Here is a 20,936-nt window from a genome sequence, read left to right on the forward strand (position 1 = left end):
GCTCTGATTACTGCTTTGCACACTCTTGGCATTCTCTCCATGAGCTTCAAGAGGTAGTCACCTGAAATGGTTTTCCAACAGTCTTGAAGGAGTTCCCAGAGGTGTTTAGCACTTGTTGGCCCCTTTGCCTTCACTCTGCGGTCCAGCTCACCCCAAACCATCTGGATTGGGTTCAGGTCCGGTGACTGTGGAGGCCAGGTCATCTGCCGCAGCACTCCATCACTCTCCTTCTTGGTCAAATAGCCCTTGCACAGCCTGGAGGTGTGTTTGGGGTCATTGTCCTGTTGAAAAATAAATGATCGTCCAACTAAACACAAACCGGATGGGATGGCATGTCGCTGCAGGATGCTGTGGTAGCCATGCTGGTTCAGTGTGCCTTCAATTTTGAATAAATCCCCAACAGTGTCACCAGCAAAACACCCCCACACCATCACACCTCCTCCTCCATGCTTCACAGTGGGAACCAGGCATGTGGAATCCATCCGTTCACCTTTTCTGCGTCTCACAAAGACACGGCGGTTGGAACCAAAGATCTCAAATTTGGACTCATCAGACCAAAGCACAGATTTCCACTGGTCTAATGTCCATTCCTTGTGTTTCTTGTCCCAAACAAATCTCTTCTGCTTGTTGCCTCTCCTTAGCAGTGGTTTCCTAGCAGCTATTTGACCATGAAGGCCTGATTGGCGCAGTCTCCTCTTAACAGTTGTTCTAGAGATGGGTCTGCTGCTAGAACTCTGTGTGGCATTCATCTGGTCTCTGATCTGAGCTGCTGTTAACTTGCCATTTCTGAGGCTGGTGACTCGGATGAACTTATCCTCAGAAGCAGAGGTGACTCTTGGTCTTCCTTTCCTGGGTCGGTCCTCATGTGTGCCAGTTTCGTTGTAGCGCTTGATGGTTTTTGCGACTCCACTTGGGGACACATTTAAAGTTTTTGCAATTTTCCGGACTGACTGACCTTCGTTTCTTAAAGTAATGATGGCCACTCGTTTTTCTTTAGTTAGCTGATTGGTTCTTGCCATAATATGAATTTTAACAGTTGTCCAATAGGGCTGTCGGCTGTGTATTAACCTGACTTCTGCACAACACAACTGATGGTCCCAACCCCACTGATAAAGCAAGAAATTCCACTAATTAACCCTGATAAGGCACACCTGTGAAGTGGAAACCATTTCAGGTGACTACCTCTTGAAGCTCATGGAGAGAATGCCAAGAGTGTGCAAAGCAGTAATCGGAGCAAAGGGTGGCTATTTTGAAGAAACTAGAATATAAAACATGTTTTCAGTTATTTCACCTTTTTTTGTTAAGTACATAACTCCACATGTGTTCATTCATAGTTTTGATGCCTTCAGTGAGAATCTACAATGTAAATAGTCATGAAAATAAAGAAAACGCATTGAATGAGAAGGTGTGTCCAAACTTTTGGCCTGTACTGTACGTGTATGAAAACATTTTTGACATAGTATCATTTCATCCCCTCCCCCAACTGAAAGAGACAAAGATCCCTCTGGACAACAGTTGAATACGACTTGAAGAAATCATCATCACTGGTAAGAAAAAAAAAAACAACTGCAAGGTCAGTATCAAAATGTGTGCCGATTTCAATAGGAATAGATTTGTGTTTTAGCATCAAGTGCACAACACTGCCTATAAAAAGTTGGAATAAACAGGCGTGTTGCTTTAGCAAAGCCATTCTTAAAACTTCACAATAGAAACAGAAGGTTAGTCGGGGGTTAACACTGCTGGAATTGGATCAGGGAACATCAGCTGAACATATTCTGAACTGACAAATCATAGTTTAAACCTATTCAGTCAAACCACTGAGTAGACTGCAGAGGGTCGAAAGAAAAACAGATTCTGAGAACATTACGAATCCAAATGCACTGTTGTGGTTCAGTAATGATCAAGGGTCACGTATGCTTTTCTGGACTGGAAAACAAATTCAAAATCGTAGTGTTCCTGGGAGGAAAATAGTTTCAAGAGTACTCCATCCTCTCATGCATCGCTGTGGGGACATAGACTAAATATAGCTTTCACTCCATTTATTTTGTCTTCTTTTGGGGCCAAAACATTTTGGTGTCTGAACTAAACATTTTTTATTTCTTTTAAAGTAGCTATCATTAAAGCAAAGAAGAAAAATATCAATACAACAGGTAATTTCAAACTAATGAACGGTTGTGTAGCCTATCTTAATGACAGCCCTTTAAAAAAAAAAAAACAGAGTGTGTGTGTGTGTGTGTGTGTGTGTGTGTGTGTGTGTGTGTTACTTGGCACGTCTGCACATTCAAGTATTTTTGAATGCAGTACATGTCTATCAAAAGGATACTTGGTCCAAATATTTTCATGCTTACATAATATTCAATTTTATGTAATTAGAATGTAAAAAGTAGGTCAGAAGTCAATTCTTTCTTGTGTGAAGCTTTGATTCTGGACAGGAAAAGAACAGAAATTCTTCGGGGAAGAATGACAGCTCTCTTACATGATCTCTGTGACACTCCTAGGACATGAGATCCAGCCCCACCTGTTTCACCTTGCCTCTGCCTGTGTGCATCCTTTTCTCTGCAGCCCTCAAGTGTTTCTCACTCATGCTCCGCCTCCGTTTTGTGAGGCCTATATCTACCACAGCAGACTGTCTGATCTGGCAGAGCAGCAGAGGCAGGTCAACAGGAGACTGAAGGTCAAGAAAGCAACTATTCATCCTGAGAGCTGAGACACAAACGAGTGCATCATGGTTGGTGAACAGCGCTTTGTAATCAGTGCCCGCATGATCGGAGCCGTCCACAGGAACTCACCAAAGCTCAAGGTGAGTTAAGACCTCAGACATTTTTATTTTAGGTGTTAAATATCTTTGCTGTATTTGAGAATATTTCTCTCTTCATTGATTTTTTATTTCTCTGTTTCCACAGATGTACATGATATCTGTGTTATGGTCTGATGAGACTGAAGTGATTGTCTACAGGTCCTTCCAGGATTTCAAGAAATTTCATGTGAGTCCAAAAGAAAAACAAAATCCAAACAAGTCCTCAGTGTGCTGTTTATGTTGTATGAATAATCATTAATAAAAATGTATTTTTTTCCAAACAGAGGCAGCTGAAAAAGATGTTCCCTCACCTGAACCCTTTCAAGAAAAGCGACAAAGTGATCCCAAAATTCACAGGTAACTTTATCTCTGTGTGTTTTAGGGTTTATTTAAATGGTTTCCTACAAGCAACTGGGCATTTGTAGCCAGCAATAAGAGGAACTGCCAACTAAAACAGTTTATTTAGCTGCTCGTTCTCTGGGGTACAATGTTATCTCCTTAGAGCATCCTTTCATTTAAAGAAAATGCTTTGTAAGTATAGTTGTTCTGCTCATCTTCTTCAGAGCCAGTGTGTTAACCAGTATGTCATTTCCTCTCCTCTATCCAGGGCAGGCCAGGAAGAGCAGCCTCCAGCAGAAAGGATCCAAGCGAGCAGTCAAACGCATGAAGTTCCTGGACAGCTACTGCGACAAACTACTGAAATGTGACCAACCTGTGACTCAGAGCTCACAGCTCACACAGTTCTTCATGCCCAAAGACCATGACCTGCAGCCAGACTTCACCAAGAACAGGTAGCTTGTCATGTCAGCGTGTTACTTCAAATCATGTGAGAGGCCGATAGAAGTTTAGATGATTAAACAACTGACTTTTCTCTCACACAGCATCATGATCCTGCTGTCTGATGATCTGCCCGATGGCTCAGGTGGAGAAGGTGGTGATGGGACTCGCCAGCATGTAGGCAGCGTCACTCACCCGTTTGTCACCCAGACTTACCGCTGCGTGGCTGCTTACGAGACAAAGGACAACAAGAATCGTCCATTTAAGGTGGCTGTGGATGAGAAGCTGGATGTCCTGATCAAAGACCCTGCAGGTCAGTTCTTCAGCTTTCATGCAGTCGCTTACTGAAAATCAGAAAGAAAAACCTTCCTTCACTTTCATTTCTGTTGTACTGAAAGTCTGTGTTATCTCCTCTCCAGGTTGGTGGCTGGTGGAGAACGAGAACAAGCGTTTGGCTTGGTTTCCTGCTCCCTACCTGGAGTTGTGGGACACAGAGGATGATGATGGCGATGATGGATTCCAGCTTGCAGGTGAGAACTGACTGAATAATTGGACATTTGTAAGCCTAGCACTGGTGTGAGCTGTGACATCATTCAGCATTCATTGTGCCAAGCAATGCATGCCACATGCACATACTTAGCATTTTACTGTGAAGCCTGGTTGTTACAAACAGCCACCACTGGGGAGCGCTATTTAACCATTGGAAGTTAACATGCAACTGATCCCTTGACTTAATTTTACCACGTCTCAAGAGAGACTTTAGTTGTGCAGCAGTTCCTGATGTTGTTGCCTTGTTTGTGACCTGCAGGTGCCCTGTACTGTGCCGTGAGGAGTTACAACACCAAGAAGGATGACGAGGTGTCTGTGCCCATTGGCTCTGTGGTGGAGGTGCTGAGGAAGTCTGACGACGGCTGGTGGTTCATCAGGTATCCTATTCTTATCTGTCTGCAATGCAAACAATGGAGGATAGGAATCAGGAGCACATTAAAAGAGGTTGTGGTGAAGCGTTCGTCAATGCCCCTGCATTGACTTTGCATGTAAACACATGACAAACGTACCTTTGTCTACCTAGAGAGAAAGGTGGTTTTATTAGTGTAAGAGTTTGAAGTGCTGGCAGCAGTATCAAATGTCAAATAAATTCCTAAACTTCATCTAGGGTGGAGGATGTTTTGCAGACTTGTAATGAATTCCTTTTTCTTTGCAATCCTTGTTTCAGATTCAATGGCACAGCAGGTTACGTCCCCTCCATGAACCTGCAGCCATACAACAACCCACGGGCCGGCCTTTACAGTCTGCACAAGCTGCACAGCTCCACTCTGAACCTGGCAACTCAGGCTCCTCGTCGACCCAGCACCAATGAAGACGGCCCACAGCGGGATTCAGCAGGTCTGTCCAGAGGAGAGCCCAGTGTGCCCGGGCGTCTCCACAAGGCCCGATCTCTGGATGTCCTCTCTGAGACCTGGACGCAAACACAGATGGAGAGGTATGCCCCCTCCTCAGATAGCAGAAGCACCGAGATGAGCTTCTCCAGCTCCTCCTCAAGCAGTGAATCATCCTCAAGTGTAAGAGAGAGCCGTTCAGGCAGTCCTGCAGCCTCATCCCAGCCTGGTGTCAGTAACAGCGGGAGAAGCAGCCCTGATCTCAGCCTCTCTGACCGCCGCAGCTCCAACACCAGCTCTGACACCTCTGTATCTGTCAGCTCCAAAGGCAGTGAGACGGCTTCAATTGCTCCCAGGATGCCACCCAGACCCAAAACCGAGGAGATCCTGACCCGCTGCACCACCATGACCCGCAAGGCAGCCCTGGCCACCAAGACCCGGCTTCAGATTCAGCCAGAGTCCATCCACAGCCGCTAGGCCATTACAAGCCTTTGTTTAATTAAGTATGCATGTAACATGTTAATTCTTGTCATACCAAAGATTGTAGAGATATCAACCTGGACAAGATAAATGTATGATGACCACTAGATGAAGTCTATCTATATTGAATATTTCACTCAGAATAAGAATAATAATGTAGCTTCAATGAAGCGTTAGAAGAAGCAGATGCAAGAAAACATATGTGACATTGTCATAGAGTAGTAAACAAATATTTTCTCTAGCTTTGAAGTCACTTAAGGGTAAATTTAAATGGATTTTTGGAGTTGAAAGGGTAAAGTATTTAGACTGAACTGTATTTTGTGTATCTCTCTTTAGTGTTTTTCAGATTTTGAACACATCAAAATCAGATCTGCACGTTCTGATATAAATTTATCACTTTTCATTAACTATTAATATTTTATTTGCTATATTGTTCACAGCAGTAATTTTACTATTTAATATGTTGTAGTTTACCATCTTATATACTTTATTTAAATAGTTTCTCCTAATGGAAATAAACTTATGGCCTCCAGCAGCAGCAGCAAAGAAGACATCACTGAATAGACTGAATACCAGGCATTGAAATATGACAGGTGTGGCAAATAAGCTGTCAGCAAACAGGAAATGATACATGTTTCTTGTCATAACATAGTTGTTTTTAGTGATTACCTTATATTGTTGTTGTGTTGCCTATTGCATTAATATGTATGTTATTAATGTACAGTATGGAGCTTTTCAATGTAGCTTCATTATGTATATGTTTAACATAAAGTCAATAAAATCCAATTTTTCCACAAGTAACAAGATGTCTCTGTTTAATGAGTATAAAAGAGAAGAGTATGTATTTCAACCAACATTTCAGGTATTTCTACATTTAATGTGCAAACATCTGAATGCACCCTAAAGCATGCTGACACCACAGATGGGCTACAGATGATGCACCAATAAAACCCACCATAAGAATACATAGGATCAGTGAACAATACATTAAACACATGAAAAAAGAATCTCACAAAAGCATTTAAAAAAAATTCTGCTTTTAACAAACTGTTTTAAATCAATAAAGCAACCCGAAGAGTTGCTGTGTAGCTGGTTGCACCAACGATAAATCCAAACACACTGATCTCTGATTTGTTTCCCTGCCGTGTTGTAACAAAGGTAAATGGCTAAATGATGCCAGTTACTACTGATGTTAGCTCACTAAATCTGAGCCTGCAGATCAAACAGTTAGCTGTTAACAGGTTGCTCATTTACAGACAACACTTAGCCTGATGTTACCTGGTGATACCATCAAATGTGCATGTCCAGATAAGCATTATTCAGCTACTGTGTTGGGTTATTCATCAACTTAGACAGGGGAAGACTGAAGGGACATGACAGTCATTAACCTTAATTTATCAAGCCATCACTAAGAAATGAATTCAGATGTGTCAAAATTATAATCTAAACACATATAAAATTGCAGTGACATCAACAGGATCTATGGCTTTCTTTCCTCCAAAAGGGGGCGAGGCCTTGGTATTTTGGGAAGTACCAATATTTAGTTTGAGGATCACACATTTAGCCATCATTAAAGCAAAGAAGAAAAACATCAAGATAATAGGTGATTTCAAACTAATGAACGGTTGTGTAGTTGATCTTAATGACAGCTCTTGTTTTATTACCTAAATATAGATGTCTAGATAAGCATTATTCAGCTACTGTGTTGGGTTATTCATCAACTCAGACATAGGAAGACTGAAGGGACATTCCAGCGATCAACCTTAATTTATTAAGGTGTCACTAACAAATGTTTATTTACCAAGAAATAAATGAACACAGATATGTCAAAATTATAATCCAAACACATGTGATTGCAGTGACATCAACAGGATGTTTGGCTTTTTTTCCTCCAAAAGGGGGCGAGGCCTTGGCATTTTGGGAAGTGCCAATATTTGCTGGTTGGTCTGAAGCTTGAAGATCACACATTGATGACGTACAGTCGAAAGTATCTGTGATATTTCTTGTTCTCTTCCCATCTATAATCACAGTTTCACACAGGAAAGAAATGTCTTCTAATCTACTTAAAGGAGCTATATGTAAGAAATCTAAAGCAAATAGTCGTAAAATCATCCTAATATGTCACAGAGACTAAGGAATAATGTTAATATAACATACTGATCTCACCGACAACAATAGTACAGCCAGAATATTTGCATCTATTCAGACTCTGCACAGAGGGGCTCCCACACCCGGGATTGAACCGGCAGCCCTCTTGCTGTGAGGTGACAGTGCTAACCACCACACCACCATGCCGCCCTGCCTTTAAACAATTGCATAATATTTAAAATAACCGATAAGTAATCGTATGTATGTGAATGAAAACACTTCTGACTTAGTATCATTTCATGTAATAAACTCACTCACACTTGCAACAACAGACATCACACACACACACACACACACACACACACACACACACACACTTGCCTGACCTTAACCTACACCTTGCCTTGCCCTCACCTTAACCCAGGTCATCACCCTAAAATTTAATGGTACATTCCAGGAATTGCGTTTTGTCCCCTTAGGGAAGGCAAGTCCCCACAACGTCACTCTGTAAGCAGATTTATGGCCTCACCCTCACAGCGTAAGTAATACATGTCCACACATGCACACCCAAAGAGATAATACGCTGCATGTGAGTGTATTATGAAATCAAGCAGCTGCAGCAATGAAATGAAGTTACACAACAACAAACAAGTACGAAGAGAAGCAGAGAAAAAAACAAGAGGTTGGCTAATATCTGAGAGGAAGTGGTATTGTGTACAAAACTGTGACGTATGTCACCTTGTCAGGGAGCTCAACAACATGTAGTTCTGATAAGTTCAAGAGACGAAACCAAACCACAAACATGACTGGCTGGTGAGATCAGAGCTGCAGGGAGTTCACTACTGTTAAAATGATTTTATAGTTCATTGTCACACTAATATCTTAAAGGGTTGTCATTAAGATAAAGTACACAACTGTTCAAGAGTTTGGAATCAGCTGTTTTACTGATGTTTTTCTGCTTTCTTTTAATAATTGCTATTTAAACAGAGATGAAAAAAAAAACAAAACAGAGTAATTCAGACACCAAAGCTATTATTTACACTTGAAATAGTTGTAGCCCAAATTATTAATGACTCAGTAATAGATAAAATTGTTCAAACCTTAAACATCTACAGCAGTTATGTCTGAAAACATAATTTTTCATTCAAAAATGCTGTTCAGACACAAATGTGCCACAACAATACATGCACACTTTTATTTCTTGGGTGCTGCTCTAATAAATTCAGCTGTTTGAATTAGCAGCTTTGTCTCAAGAAAGGCTTTTTATTTATGCTGTCACACTACAGTAGATAAGTGAGACGTACGAGAGGACAAAAATCTGACACTACATTGTAATAAATGGTGGATTACTTTACTTTTGTAGTTTAGTGTTGAGACATTTTTACTAGATATATTTACTCTATTGTGGCTGCTCAGGAAAATTGTATCTTAACATGTTGCCTACTAATACATCAGTCTATTTACTTTCCTGTCTGTGCCTTTGCTTTTGACAGTCATTCTTGGATGTCTCATTCTTCTCAAAGTCTAAAAATACACGTTAAAGTGAATCTAACATATTTGTCCTTCTGCAACAGCTTATCTGTCATGATCCTGGGTTTTGGTTTCATATTGTTGTGGACTTTGTGTTCCTTTTTTCATGATGTTTAGCTCATATTTAATCTGCTTCCTGTTTTATTTTGTAGATTCTCTCCTCATGTGACGCGTTTGGTTTCACTTCCTGTCTTTGTGTGTTAGTGTTTTCCCACCTGTTTTCTGTCACACCTGTCTCATTAGTCCTTCCCTGTTCCCTGAGTCGTCCCTTCACACCTGTTTTGTATTAGTCTTGTCTGCTCCACCCTTGTTGTCAGCCAATCCCTGTTTCTCTCCTTTTGCCCATGTCTTCCTTCTCCAGCTGTGTCTCGTCCTTGTGATTAGTCTTCTGTGTATATATACCTGTGTGCTTCCCTTTGTCAGTCAATCTGCATACTGTCTGTGTTCGTCTGCATACCTTGTTTATCATTCCTGCCATCATCTTGTGTCCTCCCCTGGTCTTCATGTCTTTTCGTGGTTTGTTTTTTTAGTTTGGGTTTTTGTGTCTGCTCCCTGTTGGATTTTGAGTTGCCTGCCTTTTTGGAAATCTTTATACAGCCACATTAAAGCTCACCTTTTGGTGAAAACTTAAATCTGTCTGTTTGATCTGCATTTGGGTCCACCTCTGAACTGACAGCTGTAACATTATCTTTGTAAACCTACCTGGAAAGCAAATACAGGTCAAGACCGCAACCTGAGACTGATATGGTGCTCCCTCTGACAACCTCCACCTGCCCAGTTTAATATACAGTTCACTAGCAAGAATTCAGAGGGTGTAGTTGTTGAGGAATGGTGAATGGATGGAAGTGGGGGTGAAGGTTGAAGAGGGATGTCTTCTGTTAGGTTGGTCTGGGAGGATGAACTTGATATTGGACAGAGGGAGACTCAGTGTGGGGGTTCCGTCTCAGGCGTTTTCCTACCCGAGCGGATTACGGGCCCCCCAGACAGTACCTAGAAAGAGACATGGGAGAGGTATGCACCAGATTGAATAAGAAGAGATGATGGAAGACGGGAGGAGAGGATGAAGGAATGTTGGTAGGGATGAGGTAGGAGGGGTGATGTGTGAAGGGAAGGGAAAGGGAGGGTAGGTCAAGAAATTTGAGACAAACGAAGCAGGATGGGTTGACCGGGTATAAGTAGGCTTGACAGGTAATCAGAGGTGTGGTTGAGATGTGGCCCTGCTCCCAAACCTAAGTTAACAAATTAACTTCATTTCAAGAGGTCCTTGGTCTTAAAGGTGTTGAAGACCCCTGGCTTACATTCAACGAAAACAACCATAACTGTTGTTGTTTTTCTGACACAACTGACTCTCAGCAGAGAAACGAATTGTGAAATCAAGCTTTCTCAAGCAAATTATTTAAAAAAAAAAAATAAGATACACTATCCCCTGTGATGCCTTGACAATTAACTGCTCCGGTTTTGTCTCATCTGCATTATTGCAACACATTATACTCATGTCTTGGGGTATTTCCACTATAATTTTATTCCTATGGTGGGATTTTATGGTGTTTGTGATGTGTTCGTGATGAAGTTCAATTCATACATATTTGTGCTGGAACTTAACTTTTGTGCCACACCTAAAAGCCTTAATAAGAAAGACACTATAAATCAAGATTACTATCAATTTCTTTCATTAATACAAGACAAATAAAAACACTCCTCATACTGAGGAATGTGGCCATAGTGTATAAAAACATGGTGTCTCGCAGTGAGTGCATATGTTTATTTATACCCACTCCTCTCCTATATATTCATTAAACAGACATCTTGTTACTTTGGTTAAATTTTGATTTTATTGACATGTTTATGTTAAACTTACACATTATGATGCATTGTGAACAGGTTATGTAATGCAACACATACTGTACATACAAGGACTACTTTATACATATTCATATAACAAGCAGCATAGTAGATATAGAAGGTAACAAATAAGATTGTCTCTCCTGTTTGCTGACATCTTATTTGCCACACCTTCATACTGGTATTCAGTCTATTCAGTGACATGTTCTTTGCTGCTGTTTACAACAAGCCGGCCTGCTTGAGGCCATATGTTCATTTCCATTAGGAGAAACTGTTTACTCAAAGTAAATGAGATGGTGAAAAATAATAAAATAAAATAAAAATAATATTAAAATGTAAAATTACTGCTGTGAACGATATAGCAAATAAAATATTAATAATTAATAAAAGGTGATAAATAATTTTTATATCATCAAACATTTCAGGATGTGCAGATCTGATTTCTATGTGTGCAAAAGAGATATATAAAATACAGTTCAGTGTAAATACCAAGGCATTTCAACTGCAAAAATCCACTTAAATTTACCCTTAAGTGGCTTCAAAGCTAGAGAAAATATTTGTTTACTACTCTATGACAATGTCACATACATTTTCTTGCATCTGCTTCTTCTAACGCTTCATTGAAGCTACATTATTATTCTTATTCTGGGTGAAATATTCAGATGCCTTCCTCCATTTGATCAAATGGGACATATCTAGACTTCATCTAGTGGTCATCATACATTTATCTTGTCCAGGTTGATAGCTCTACAATCTTTGATTTGACAAGAATTAACATGTTACTTGTATACTTAATAAAACAAAGGCTTGTAATGGCCTAGTGGCTGTGGATGGACTCTGGCTGAATCTGAAGCCGGGTCTTGGTGGCCAGGGCTGCCTTACGGGTCATGGTGGTGCAGCGGGTCAGGATCTCCTCAGTTTTGGGTCTGGGTGGCACCCTGGGAGCGACTGAACCTGTCTCACTGCCTTTGGAGCTGACAGATACAGCGCTGTCAGTGCTGGTGTTGGAGCTGCGGCGGTCAGAGAGGCTGAGATCAGGGCTGCGTCTCCCGCTGTTGCTGACACCAGGCTGGGATGAGGCTGCAGGACTGCCTGAACGGCTCTCTGCTAAACTTGAGGTTGATTCGCTGCTTGAGGAGAAGCCTGAGAAGCTGATCTCAGTGCTTGTGTTGCTTCCACTGCGTGCACGACCATCTGAGGTGGGGGCATCCCTCTCCATCTGTGTCTGGGTCCAGGTCTCAGAGAGGACATCCAGAGATCGGGCCTTGTGGAGACGCCCGGGCACACTGGGCTCTCTTCTGGACAGACCTGCTGAATCCTGCTGTGGGCCGTCTTTGTTGTTGCTGGGTCGACGAGGTGCCTGAATTGCCAGGTTCAGAGTGGAGCTGTGCAGCTTGTGCAGACTGTAAAGGCCGGCCCGTGGATTGTTGTATGGTTGCAGGTTCATGGAGGGGACGTAACCTGCTTTGCCATTGAATCTGAAACAAGGATTGCAAAGAAAAAGGAATTCATTACAAGTCTGCAAACTATGGCAACATCCTAGACTGACTTTAGGAATTTATCTGACATTTGATACTGCTGTTGTCAGTACTTCAAATATTATTCTAACAAAACCATACTCTCTAGGTAGACAAATGCACATGCACCTGATTCCTATCCTCCATTGTTTGTATTGCAGACAGATAAGATTGTAATACCTGATGAGCCACCAGCCGTCATCAGACTTCCTCAGCACCTCCACCACAGAGCCAATGGGCACAGACACCTCGTCACTCTCCTTAGCAGAGAAACTCCTCACGGCACAGTACAGGGCACCTGAAGTTCACAAACAAGACAATAAGCTCAGAAACTGCTGCACAGCTAAAGTCTCTCTTGAGACGTGGTAAAATTAAGACAAATACACAGATTGACTAATAAAACCAGAGTGTACAGAGTTTTGGTAGAAAGGATCAGTTGCATGTTAACTTTCAATGGTTAAATAGCGCTCCCCAGTGTTGGCTGTTTGTAACAACTGGGCTTCACAGTAAAATGCTAGGTATGTGCATCTGGCATGCATTGATTGGCACAATGACTGCTGAATGATGTCACAGCTTACACGATGCTAGGTTTACAAATTACTAATATACTAATTACAAATTATTCAGTCAGTTCTCACCTGCAAGCTGGAATCCATCATCGCCATCATCATCCTCCGTGTCCAACAACTCCAGGTAGGGAGCAGGAAACCAAGCCAAACGCTTATCCTCGTTCTCCACCAGCCACCAACCTAGAGAGGAGATAACACAGACTTTCAGTACAACAGAAATGAAAGTGAAGGAAGGTTTTTCTTTCTGATTTTCAGTAAGCGACTGCATGAAAGCTGAAGAACTGACCTGCAGGGTCTTTGATCAGGACATCCAGCTTCTCATCCACAGCCACCTTAAATGGACGATTCTTGGTGTCCTTTGTCTCGTAAGCAGCCACGCAGCGGTAAGTCTGGGTGACGAATGGGTGAGTGACGTTGCCTGCATGCTGGCGAGTCCCATCACCACCTTCTCCACCTGAGCCATCGGGCAGATCATCAGACAGCAGGATCATGATGCTGTGAGAGAAAAGTCAGTCGTTTAATAACCAAGAACTTCTATTGGCCTCTCACATTATTTGAAGTAACACGCTGACATGACAAGCTACCTGTTCTTGGTGAAGTCTGGCTGCAGGTCATGGTCTTTGGGCATGAAGAACTGTGTGACCTGTGAGCTCTGAGTCACAGGTTGGTCACACTTCAGCAGTTTGTCGCAGTAGCTGTCCAGGAACTTCATGCGTTTGACTGATCGCTTGGATCCTTTCTGCTGGAGGCTGCTCTTCCTGGCCTGCCCTGGATAGAGGAGAGGAAATGACATCAAGATTAACACATTTGCTCCAAAGAAGATTTGTTTTTTTCCTAATGGTCACACTTTTGGTCACACAGTGATAATCTTACCCCTAAATTTTGGGATCAGTCTGTCATTTTTCTTGAAAGGGTTCATGTGAGGGAATCCCTTTTTCAGCTGCCTCTGTTTGAAAAAAATACATTTTTATTAATGATTATTCATACAACATAAACAGCACACTGAGCACTTGTTTGGATTTTGTTTTTCTTTTGGACTCACATGAAATTTCTTGAAATCCTGGAAGGACCTGTAGACAATCACTTCAGTCTCATCAGACCATAACACAGATATCATGAACATCTGTGGAAGTAAAAAAAAACAAAGGATCAGAGAAATATTCTCAGATACAACAAAAATATTTAACACCTAAAATAAAAATGTCTGAGGTCTTAACTCACCTTGAGTTTTGGTGAGTCCCTGTGGACGGCTCCGATCATGCGGGCACTGATTACAAAGCGCTGTTCACCAACCATGATGCACTCGTTTGTGTCTCAGTTCGCAGGATGAATAGTTGCTTTCTTGACCTTCAGTCTCCCGTTGACCGGCCTCTGCTGCTCTGCCAGATCTGAGAGTCTGCTGCTGTAGATATAGGCCTCACAAAACGGAGGCGGAGCCTGACTGAAAAACACCTGAGAGCTGCAGAGAAAAGGATGGAGGTGAGGTCAGGAGAATGAGCTATCATTAAAACAATAATTACTCCACGTGTACCTGGGGAAAATACCCAGCTGATGCAATTAGCCAGGCCAAATTATTGGACTGAGTTTTATTTTACAGGCAATTATTTACACAAAGGATTTCAATCATCTAAACAGCATTGCATGACACATACTGTAGCCTCAGCCAAGTAAGATTATTTTGTCAGGATATATTTGTTCATCTGCCAGATAGTCACCAACTACAGAAATACAACAATTCTATGTCGTTAAAAAAAAAAAAAAAGAGTGAAACTATCAGCACAGTATCAGCACAGTAGCATGTCAGTGCATTTTTTATGCTAATGCTAATTAGTCTAATGCTATCATAGGGGTGTAGATTTCAACAAAAATATTAAAGGCAGGGTGTAAATAAAGAGAGTACAGGCAGTGCGGTGGCACATAGACCCGTGGGATGGGGGCCCATAGAGAGAGCAGGCCCTCCAACAGTGTGTTGGCCAGAGAACAGGCTCTAGAACAGGCTCAGCCTATAAGCTAAGCTAACAGTCTTCTGGATGTAACTTCATATTTGAGGAACAGACATGAGAGTGGTATCAATGTATCTGTGTAACTCATGTGGCAGGACAACAGCTAGCCATATTTCCCAACACGTTGACAAGTTTCAGTTTGACGCACGGATTAAAAACAATCTTTGAAGTAAGTGAACGTGATATTGCCTTCTCAAGAATTTATTACATCAGTGTAATCGCTTCCTGGCATCACCAGCATCCTCCAAAAATTAAAACTTTTCTTGCACGTGCAGTCACTTCACACTTGTCATCTGGCAGCAATATCCCTTATCAGGAACTAGTGTGGAGAGCTGTGGTGCTGTTGAGACTGACTAAACAGGTAAGCACGTGTATGTGTGTGTGTGTGTGTGTGTTTGGGGGGTGGGGGGGTGGGGAGCAGGTGTTTCTTCAAAGTGAGGATTGCATGAGAGGGCCACAGTCAGAGGGGGTTATCCCAACCACTCATCAGATGGACGTGGGCGTGCAGTCCTTGTCTGAAGTGATGCCAGGATTGTATTGCACGCACTCACGCCAACACACATATCGTTATGGTGTAAAAGGTCAGGACTGTCCAGCTTAGTGTACGACCTGTGGAGATGTCAGCACCTGTGTGTAAAGCCACATGAGGTTTCCCCACACTGAACAAAAGGACCATGACTCTGAATTTTTTGGGGCATCTGTTGATAACACAGTACATAATGTGTACTGTATGTGGGCACAAAACACTCTAAAAAATACCAAACACGCAGTCATTCAGTGCCAAAATGGTCGTTTAAGGACACAATCTTGTAGTTACAACCTCACACATTCCGGTTAAGCATAAACACTGAAACAGGAGAATGTAAAGGATAAATGAAATGTGGGTGGAGATGTACGGTATGTGTTATAGGGCATGAGCATTAATGGAATGACAAGTGTTTGGTGTGCCTGTGAGTTTGCCTGAGGGGTAGATCATGATGTCACAAACATAGGGTTAAACTAGTGCAAAAATATCAGTCCTGTTCTCATCATCGTGATGATTGCCCACAGTGTTGATCACTAAACCTCTGCTTCTAACTTTGTACCAGTTGGTGCTGGTTAGGACGGTGATTTGGTCTCTGCAAAAGTGTGCATTTGAGAATGAACTGCTGTACAGGATGGTTGGATGAACAGTAGTACAGGAGACCAACCGTCACCTATGGTCATGAGCTTTTGGTAATCACCGAAAGAATAAGATAGCAGATACAAGTGGCCAATGATTTTCCTCCATAGGGTGCCTGATGGGAGGTGCTCAGACATCTGGAGGGAGCTCGGAGTTGAGCTGCTGCTCTTTCACGTCCAAAGGGGCCAGCTAGGATCCTTCCCGGGTGCCTTCTGTTAAAGGTTTTCCAACCACGTCCAACTGGTGGGAGGCCCTGGGGTTGACCCAGAACACGCCAGAGAGATTAGATATCTCATCTAGCCTGGGGACGCCTTAGCATCCCCCAGGAGGAGTTGGCAAATGATGCTGGGAAAGGGACGTTTGGAATATCTTGTCCAGCCTGCTGCTCCTGCAACCTGGCCCCTGATAAGCAGAAAATGAATGGATTGGTGGACACTGCCCACATCTCAACTTCTTTAGTTTCAAGTAATAGGCTACATAGTAATGCATATTATAGAAACATGAATATATGAAATCTTAATCAGACAATATGATATTAAATTAAGTAAGAATATATAATATAATGTGTAAATAAACCAGCATAGCTCCAAGAAATCTGTTGATGTGTGTCAAAATGGACACTTCTTTAACAGAGCAGTCACAATTAATACAGCTAACATAAAAAGAAAGAAAGAAGAAAAGAAAGAGAAAGAGAAAGAAAAGCAAACATGAAGTATTTTTAGATTATGTCATCATTATTAAAGTGGAGTGTACCTTCGTCTTTTAAAAATGTGTAGGTCTTGTTTTTGGGCAATAGGGAATTTAATAAATTTTTTTGTGCAATGGGTTTTATCTTAAACCAAAAAAATTAAAAAACTGGCTTAAAACTATAGTCTTTATTAACACTTAATGCTCTGAGACCTCAAACAAAAGGGAAATAAACAAGACTTGTACGTGTGCATTCCCTCATAGGACCTATGAGAATTATTTTTAGGCTATCAGATAATAAAAGTTTATGAGTCTTTGTACGGATCAGTTCAGTTAAACTATGCAGTGGATGTCTGTGTGCCAATGATTTATTAGCTCTGTCTATCAAAAGAACCATCCGCCCTGTTAAACACAAAGAAGAAGAAAAGAAAGAAAAACATTTCTTTTCCTCATGGATTTTTCACAGAGCACCACGGAGCATCATCTTGTTTGATTTGGACTCGCTTCACAATCACTTCTTTGTCTGACCTGCCTTGGAACTGACAATAGAAATGTTAGAGAAACTGTCCAGGTGCACGGCTCATAGCTTTCATTCCCCTCTATCTCTTCGGGACAATTACAGGAATACGAATGTTATCATCCTGCAAAAACAAAATCCCAAACATATTACTACCCTGACAGATTCCTTTGCATCTTGAGTGTGAACAGATGTCCTAACACTGCCTGTTTTAATTTATTAGTCACTTATTAGTGAAGGAAAATTAAGCAAAAAAGTCTTCCCTGATGCATTGTTTGTAACAAGGAAGGAAGGTACTTTTTGTTGTGTGTTTAATCATATATGGACACGTTAATACTTGCTCCCTGGAGTACTCAGTTAACCACAAACCAAATACATGAGGACGTGACTAGAGGCACGCTTTATGGCTTTCTTCAAGGCCACAGACAAACAGTGACAAATCCTGCCGGGTGTGACAGCACTGAGACAGAGACATGAAATTTGGTTTTGTTTACACAGACTTACAACATTCAGCAGTGAACGAGTGGTTCTGCTTTTAGTTGTTCACTTCTGGAGAACCATAGGAAATAAAATGAATTTAAAAAGCAGGCATTGGTTAGCTTATATATTCTTGAGAGGACAGATCTTTAGGGATAATATGCATGAAAAACTAAGTCTCTGGATTTAACATCATTATTTAATCTGTGATAAAATAAACACAGATTTATCTCTAAACACCAAAACAGAATCAGGTGGCTGCAGAGACTGGCCTCAAGCCATGCTGATTAGATTAGATGAGTGACCTCCATAACATTGTTATTGAGCCATATAAGGAAACACCCATGATATAAAAACTACAAGGAAGCTGCAGAACTTGACACTAAATTTGCGACTTAACGGGAAAGCTGATGATCAATGCCATTGTAGTAAAGTGCTTGGTAAACATAAATCTTTGAATAGTTGGACGTGGCTGATGGTTCTCCAATAGTGTGCACAGAAGAAGGTGGAGTCTCTAGAAAAAGGGTGTAAAGCTTCTGAGAAGTACAAGTATACGGAAGCTGTGCATTATTTAACAGACTGGAGCGCTATAGTCAGTGCCAGGAAATCAGGTCCACAGAGATCTAAACACACCTGCAAAACAACACCCAATGTGCAATTAATCTGATACACCCTCAGGGTAACATGAGTCACCCAAAATATAATGCTGAAATTAGTCATGTATATCACAGTTACAGTAAATGTTTTATCGATAATTTGTTGATTTTGTTTTATCTTTCTGTTCTGCGGTGGAGGAGATTCTGCACGTTTCTCGCCGTGCTATTTTTGGTGTGTTATGCAACTTCTCAGTTTTGTTCTTTCTTTGATGTTTGACACAGCAAACAAGTATAGAGAAAAGAATTGTAAACCCATTTGTAATGACTACACCTAACTCACACATGACTAACAATGCCATCATATGGTTTGACAGTCCACAGACTAAAGAACCAGAATACGCTCTAACCTGTTTACCTATATCTGCAGGTGTTATTGTGCATTTATTTATTTATCTTTCTTCAACTTTGTAGGCATTTAGTTTGGTTTAATAATTCTGATGCTCTTACTTGTAATAGATTTTTAGAAATTCCTGCACAGTGACAGTGTGTGGGAATCCGCTTGCCTGTAGATATTTCCTCCTTTGCACCTTCTTACAAGAAACTGAAGGTCAACATTAAAATGCCCTCAAGGAAGTCAGGGGCTGATCTGTGTGACTGCTGCTTCACAGTGTCTTTCTGATTGTTTAGGCCAGGGTTCAGCAATCTTTATGATCAAAAGAGCCATTTTTAACCAAAAACAATATTAAAAAAAATCTGCTTGGAGCCACAAACCATATTTGAGCCTTATAATAAAGATAGCACCTGCAGTACAGGTATTCAAATGTGTATAGATGACTAAGGGAGATTTGTTTTTCCTCAAATGTTCTAACACTCCTCAAACAACTGCAGAAAACAAAACCATTTGTGTTAGACAAAAAAGGCTGAGTCTTGCCATCTTTGTTGGTCTGGCCATAAGACTTCATCCAGTACGGGCCTCTATTGTTGTCCACACCAAATGTTTACCTGGGTTTATTTATAGTGCTTGAGCTCTGATTTGTAAGTGAACTTATCTAGAAGTGCCAGTGTGTCAATGTGAAAAGGCACTTGGCACAAATAGTGTAACAATGTGGAGGCTAATGTTTAAAGTTCTGCCAGAAGTGTGTTATTCATTTGCAAACTGAGTGTAAAGCAAAGACTGTGCAGTATGGTGCACTTGGTAAATGCATTGGCTATAATTGTTAATGAGTTTGGAGATAAAGCTTCAAGATGTGTTATGTTTGGAATACACAACTATAATTTAGACATTTGGATACCTGTGTGTGCATGTGTGTATGTCTTTGTACTTGTACATACTACATGGTGAGGACCAAAACACATATTTTAGCAACAGAGTGAGGACATTTTTGCAAAGTTTGGCCAGTCCTCACTTTTTCAAAGGCCTGTTTGGGGGTTAAGACTTGGTTTAAGGGTTCAGGTTAGAATTAGGTTTAGGTTTAGGTTAGGGTAAGGGGCTAGGGAATTCACTCCATCAATGAGGGTCCCCACAACGATATAAGTACAAAAATGTGTGTGTTTATGACAGGTGTGACATTTTTACAGTATTGCAGGTTGCTATACCCTGCTCACAGAAAAAGCAAATGCCAGAAGTGTTTTTCATTTTACTATCAGTGTGTAGTTGGTGCTTTGTTCAAATGGTGGTTTGTGTGTACTGTATTGACACTAAATATTTAAAGAGTTTGAAGAGTTTCGCAAGAATTGTTCGCCTTTGCGAGAGATGTCTTTGTAGAGCTGGCCATAAGAAGACTTCATCCACATCTCTCTGTCCAATACTGGCCTCCACTTTTGTCAAAATGTTTACCTGTGGCCTATTCATAGTGCCCAAGCTCTGATTTGTGAGTGAACTCATAATCTTAAAGTGTTTTCAAATGTGTCAGTATAGAAAGGTAATTTGCAAATTAGTGACGCAATGTAGAGACCAGTGTTAAATGTGTTGCTAAAAGTGTGTTATAAAATTGCAAACTGGGTGTGAAGCAGAGAATAAACATTTATTTTGTCACAGTTGGCAAACACATTAGCTGCAAGTGTTAATGATTTCAGAGCTAGTACTTTAAAATCATCATAGTGTTTAGGCATTCAGAAAAAACTGTAATAAACAACCTACCATCCATTAATAAGTTGCGCTGAAGATTTATACAAATGTATGAGGTAAGGCGGAAAAACTGAGTCACCATGTTTTTGGAATTTACAACTGGCAAACATGTACATACTTCCATGTGATGGGGATTTACCTGTTCCTCTGGGACTTTAAATCCAAGAGTTTGATAGCTCGGTCAGTGTCTGGTAGTAACTGGAAATGCTCAAAGCATGTAACATGTTCCATTAATCTACAGGGTGGAGCACCTTGGCAGCTGAATGGATGCAGCACATGCCACACGGCTACAGCGTTGCGGCTGGAGACTGGTGCTTTGAGCTGAACACAATGACGACGTGCTGATAGGCACGTACAATGTTTCTGTGCCTGAACTCTTTCAGAAAT

The 20,936-nt window shown here is 41.2% G+C and overlaps 2 protein-coding genes across 2 annotated transcripts; one reads left to right on the plus strand and one right to left on the minus strand.

Annotated features, from left to right (window-relative positions):
• The first annotated feature begins 2,650 nt into the window (after positions 1 to 2,650).
• On the plus strand, positions 2,651 to 6,231 carry LOC117246936 (NADPH oxidase organizer 1-like). Its single transcript, XM_033610975.2, has 8 exons — positions 2,651 to 2,800; positions 2,904 to 2,984; positions 3,082 to 3,154; positions 3,405 to 3,588; positions 3,679 to 3,887; positions 3,994 to 4,104; positions 4,383 to 4,500; positions 4,791 to 6,231. The coding sequence occupies exons 1-8, from the start codon at positions 2,726 to 2,728 to the stop codon at positions 5,428 to 5,430; spliced, it is 1,491 nt and encodes a 496-aa protein (XP_033466866.1). The 5' UTR covers positions 2,651 to 2,725; the 3' UTR covers positions 5,431 to 6,231.
• Positions 6,232 to 10,864: 4,633 nt separating this feature from the next.
• LOC117246962 (NADPH oxidase organizer 1-like) lies at positions 10,865 to 14,370 on the minus strand. The gene is made up of 8 exons (XM_033611013.2): positions 14,201 to 14,370; positions 14,022 to 14,102; positions 13,853 to 13,925; positions 13,564 to 13,747; positions 13,266 to 13,474; positions 13,049 to 13,159; positions 12,591 to 12,708; positions 10,865 to 12,371 (listed from the first exon to the last, which is right to left on the minus strand). Exons 1-8 carry the CDS (start codon positions 14,273 to 14,275, stop codon positions 11,711 to 11,713), a joined length of 1,512 nt encoding a protein of 503 aa, XP_033466904.2. The 5' UTR covers positions 14,276 to 14,370; the 3' UTR covers positions 10,865 to 11,710.
• Between the last annotated feature and the right edge of the window lie 6,566 nt (positions 14,371 to 20,936).

Source organism: Epinephelus lanceolatus, chromosome 21 (assembly GCF_041903045.1).
Source record: "Epinephelus lanceolatus isolate andai-2023 chromosome 21, ASM4190304v1, whole genome shotgun sequence".
In the NCBI taxonomy this organism is placed as follows: Eukaryota; Metazoa; Chordata; class Actinopteri; order Perciformes; family Serranidae; genus Epinephelus; species Epinephelus lanceolatus.

Coding starts and splice junctions, on each gene's coding strand:
- LOC117246936 (XM_033610975.2), top strand. CDS start 2,726: ATGGTTGGTGAACAGCGCTTTGTAATCAGTGCCCGCATGATCGGAGCC. Junction 3,888..3,993: donor CCTGATCAAAGACCCTGCAG/GTCAGTTCTTCA, acceptor TCTCCTCTCCAG/GTTGGTGGCTGGTGGAGAAC. Junction 4,501..4,790: donor GACGGCTGGTGGTTCATCAG/GTATCCTATTCT, acceptor TCCTTGTTTCAG/ATTCAATGGCACAGCAGGTT.
- LOC117246962 (XM_033611013.2), bottom strand. CDS start 14,275: ATGGTTGGTGAACAGCGCTTTGTAATCAGTGCCCGCATGATCGGAGCC. Junction 13,160..13,265: donor CCTGATCAAAGACCCTGCAG/GTCAGTTCTTCA, acceptor TCTCCTCTCTAG/GTTGGTGGCTGGTGGAGAAC. Junction 12,709..13,048: donor TGATGGATTCCAGCTTGCAG/GTGAGAACTGAC, acceptor TGTGAACTTCAG/GTGCCCTGTACTGTGCCGTG.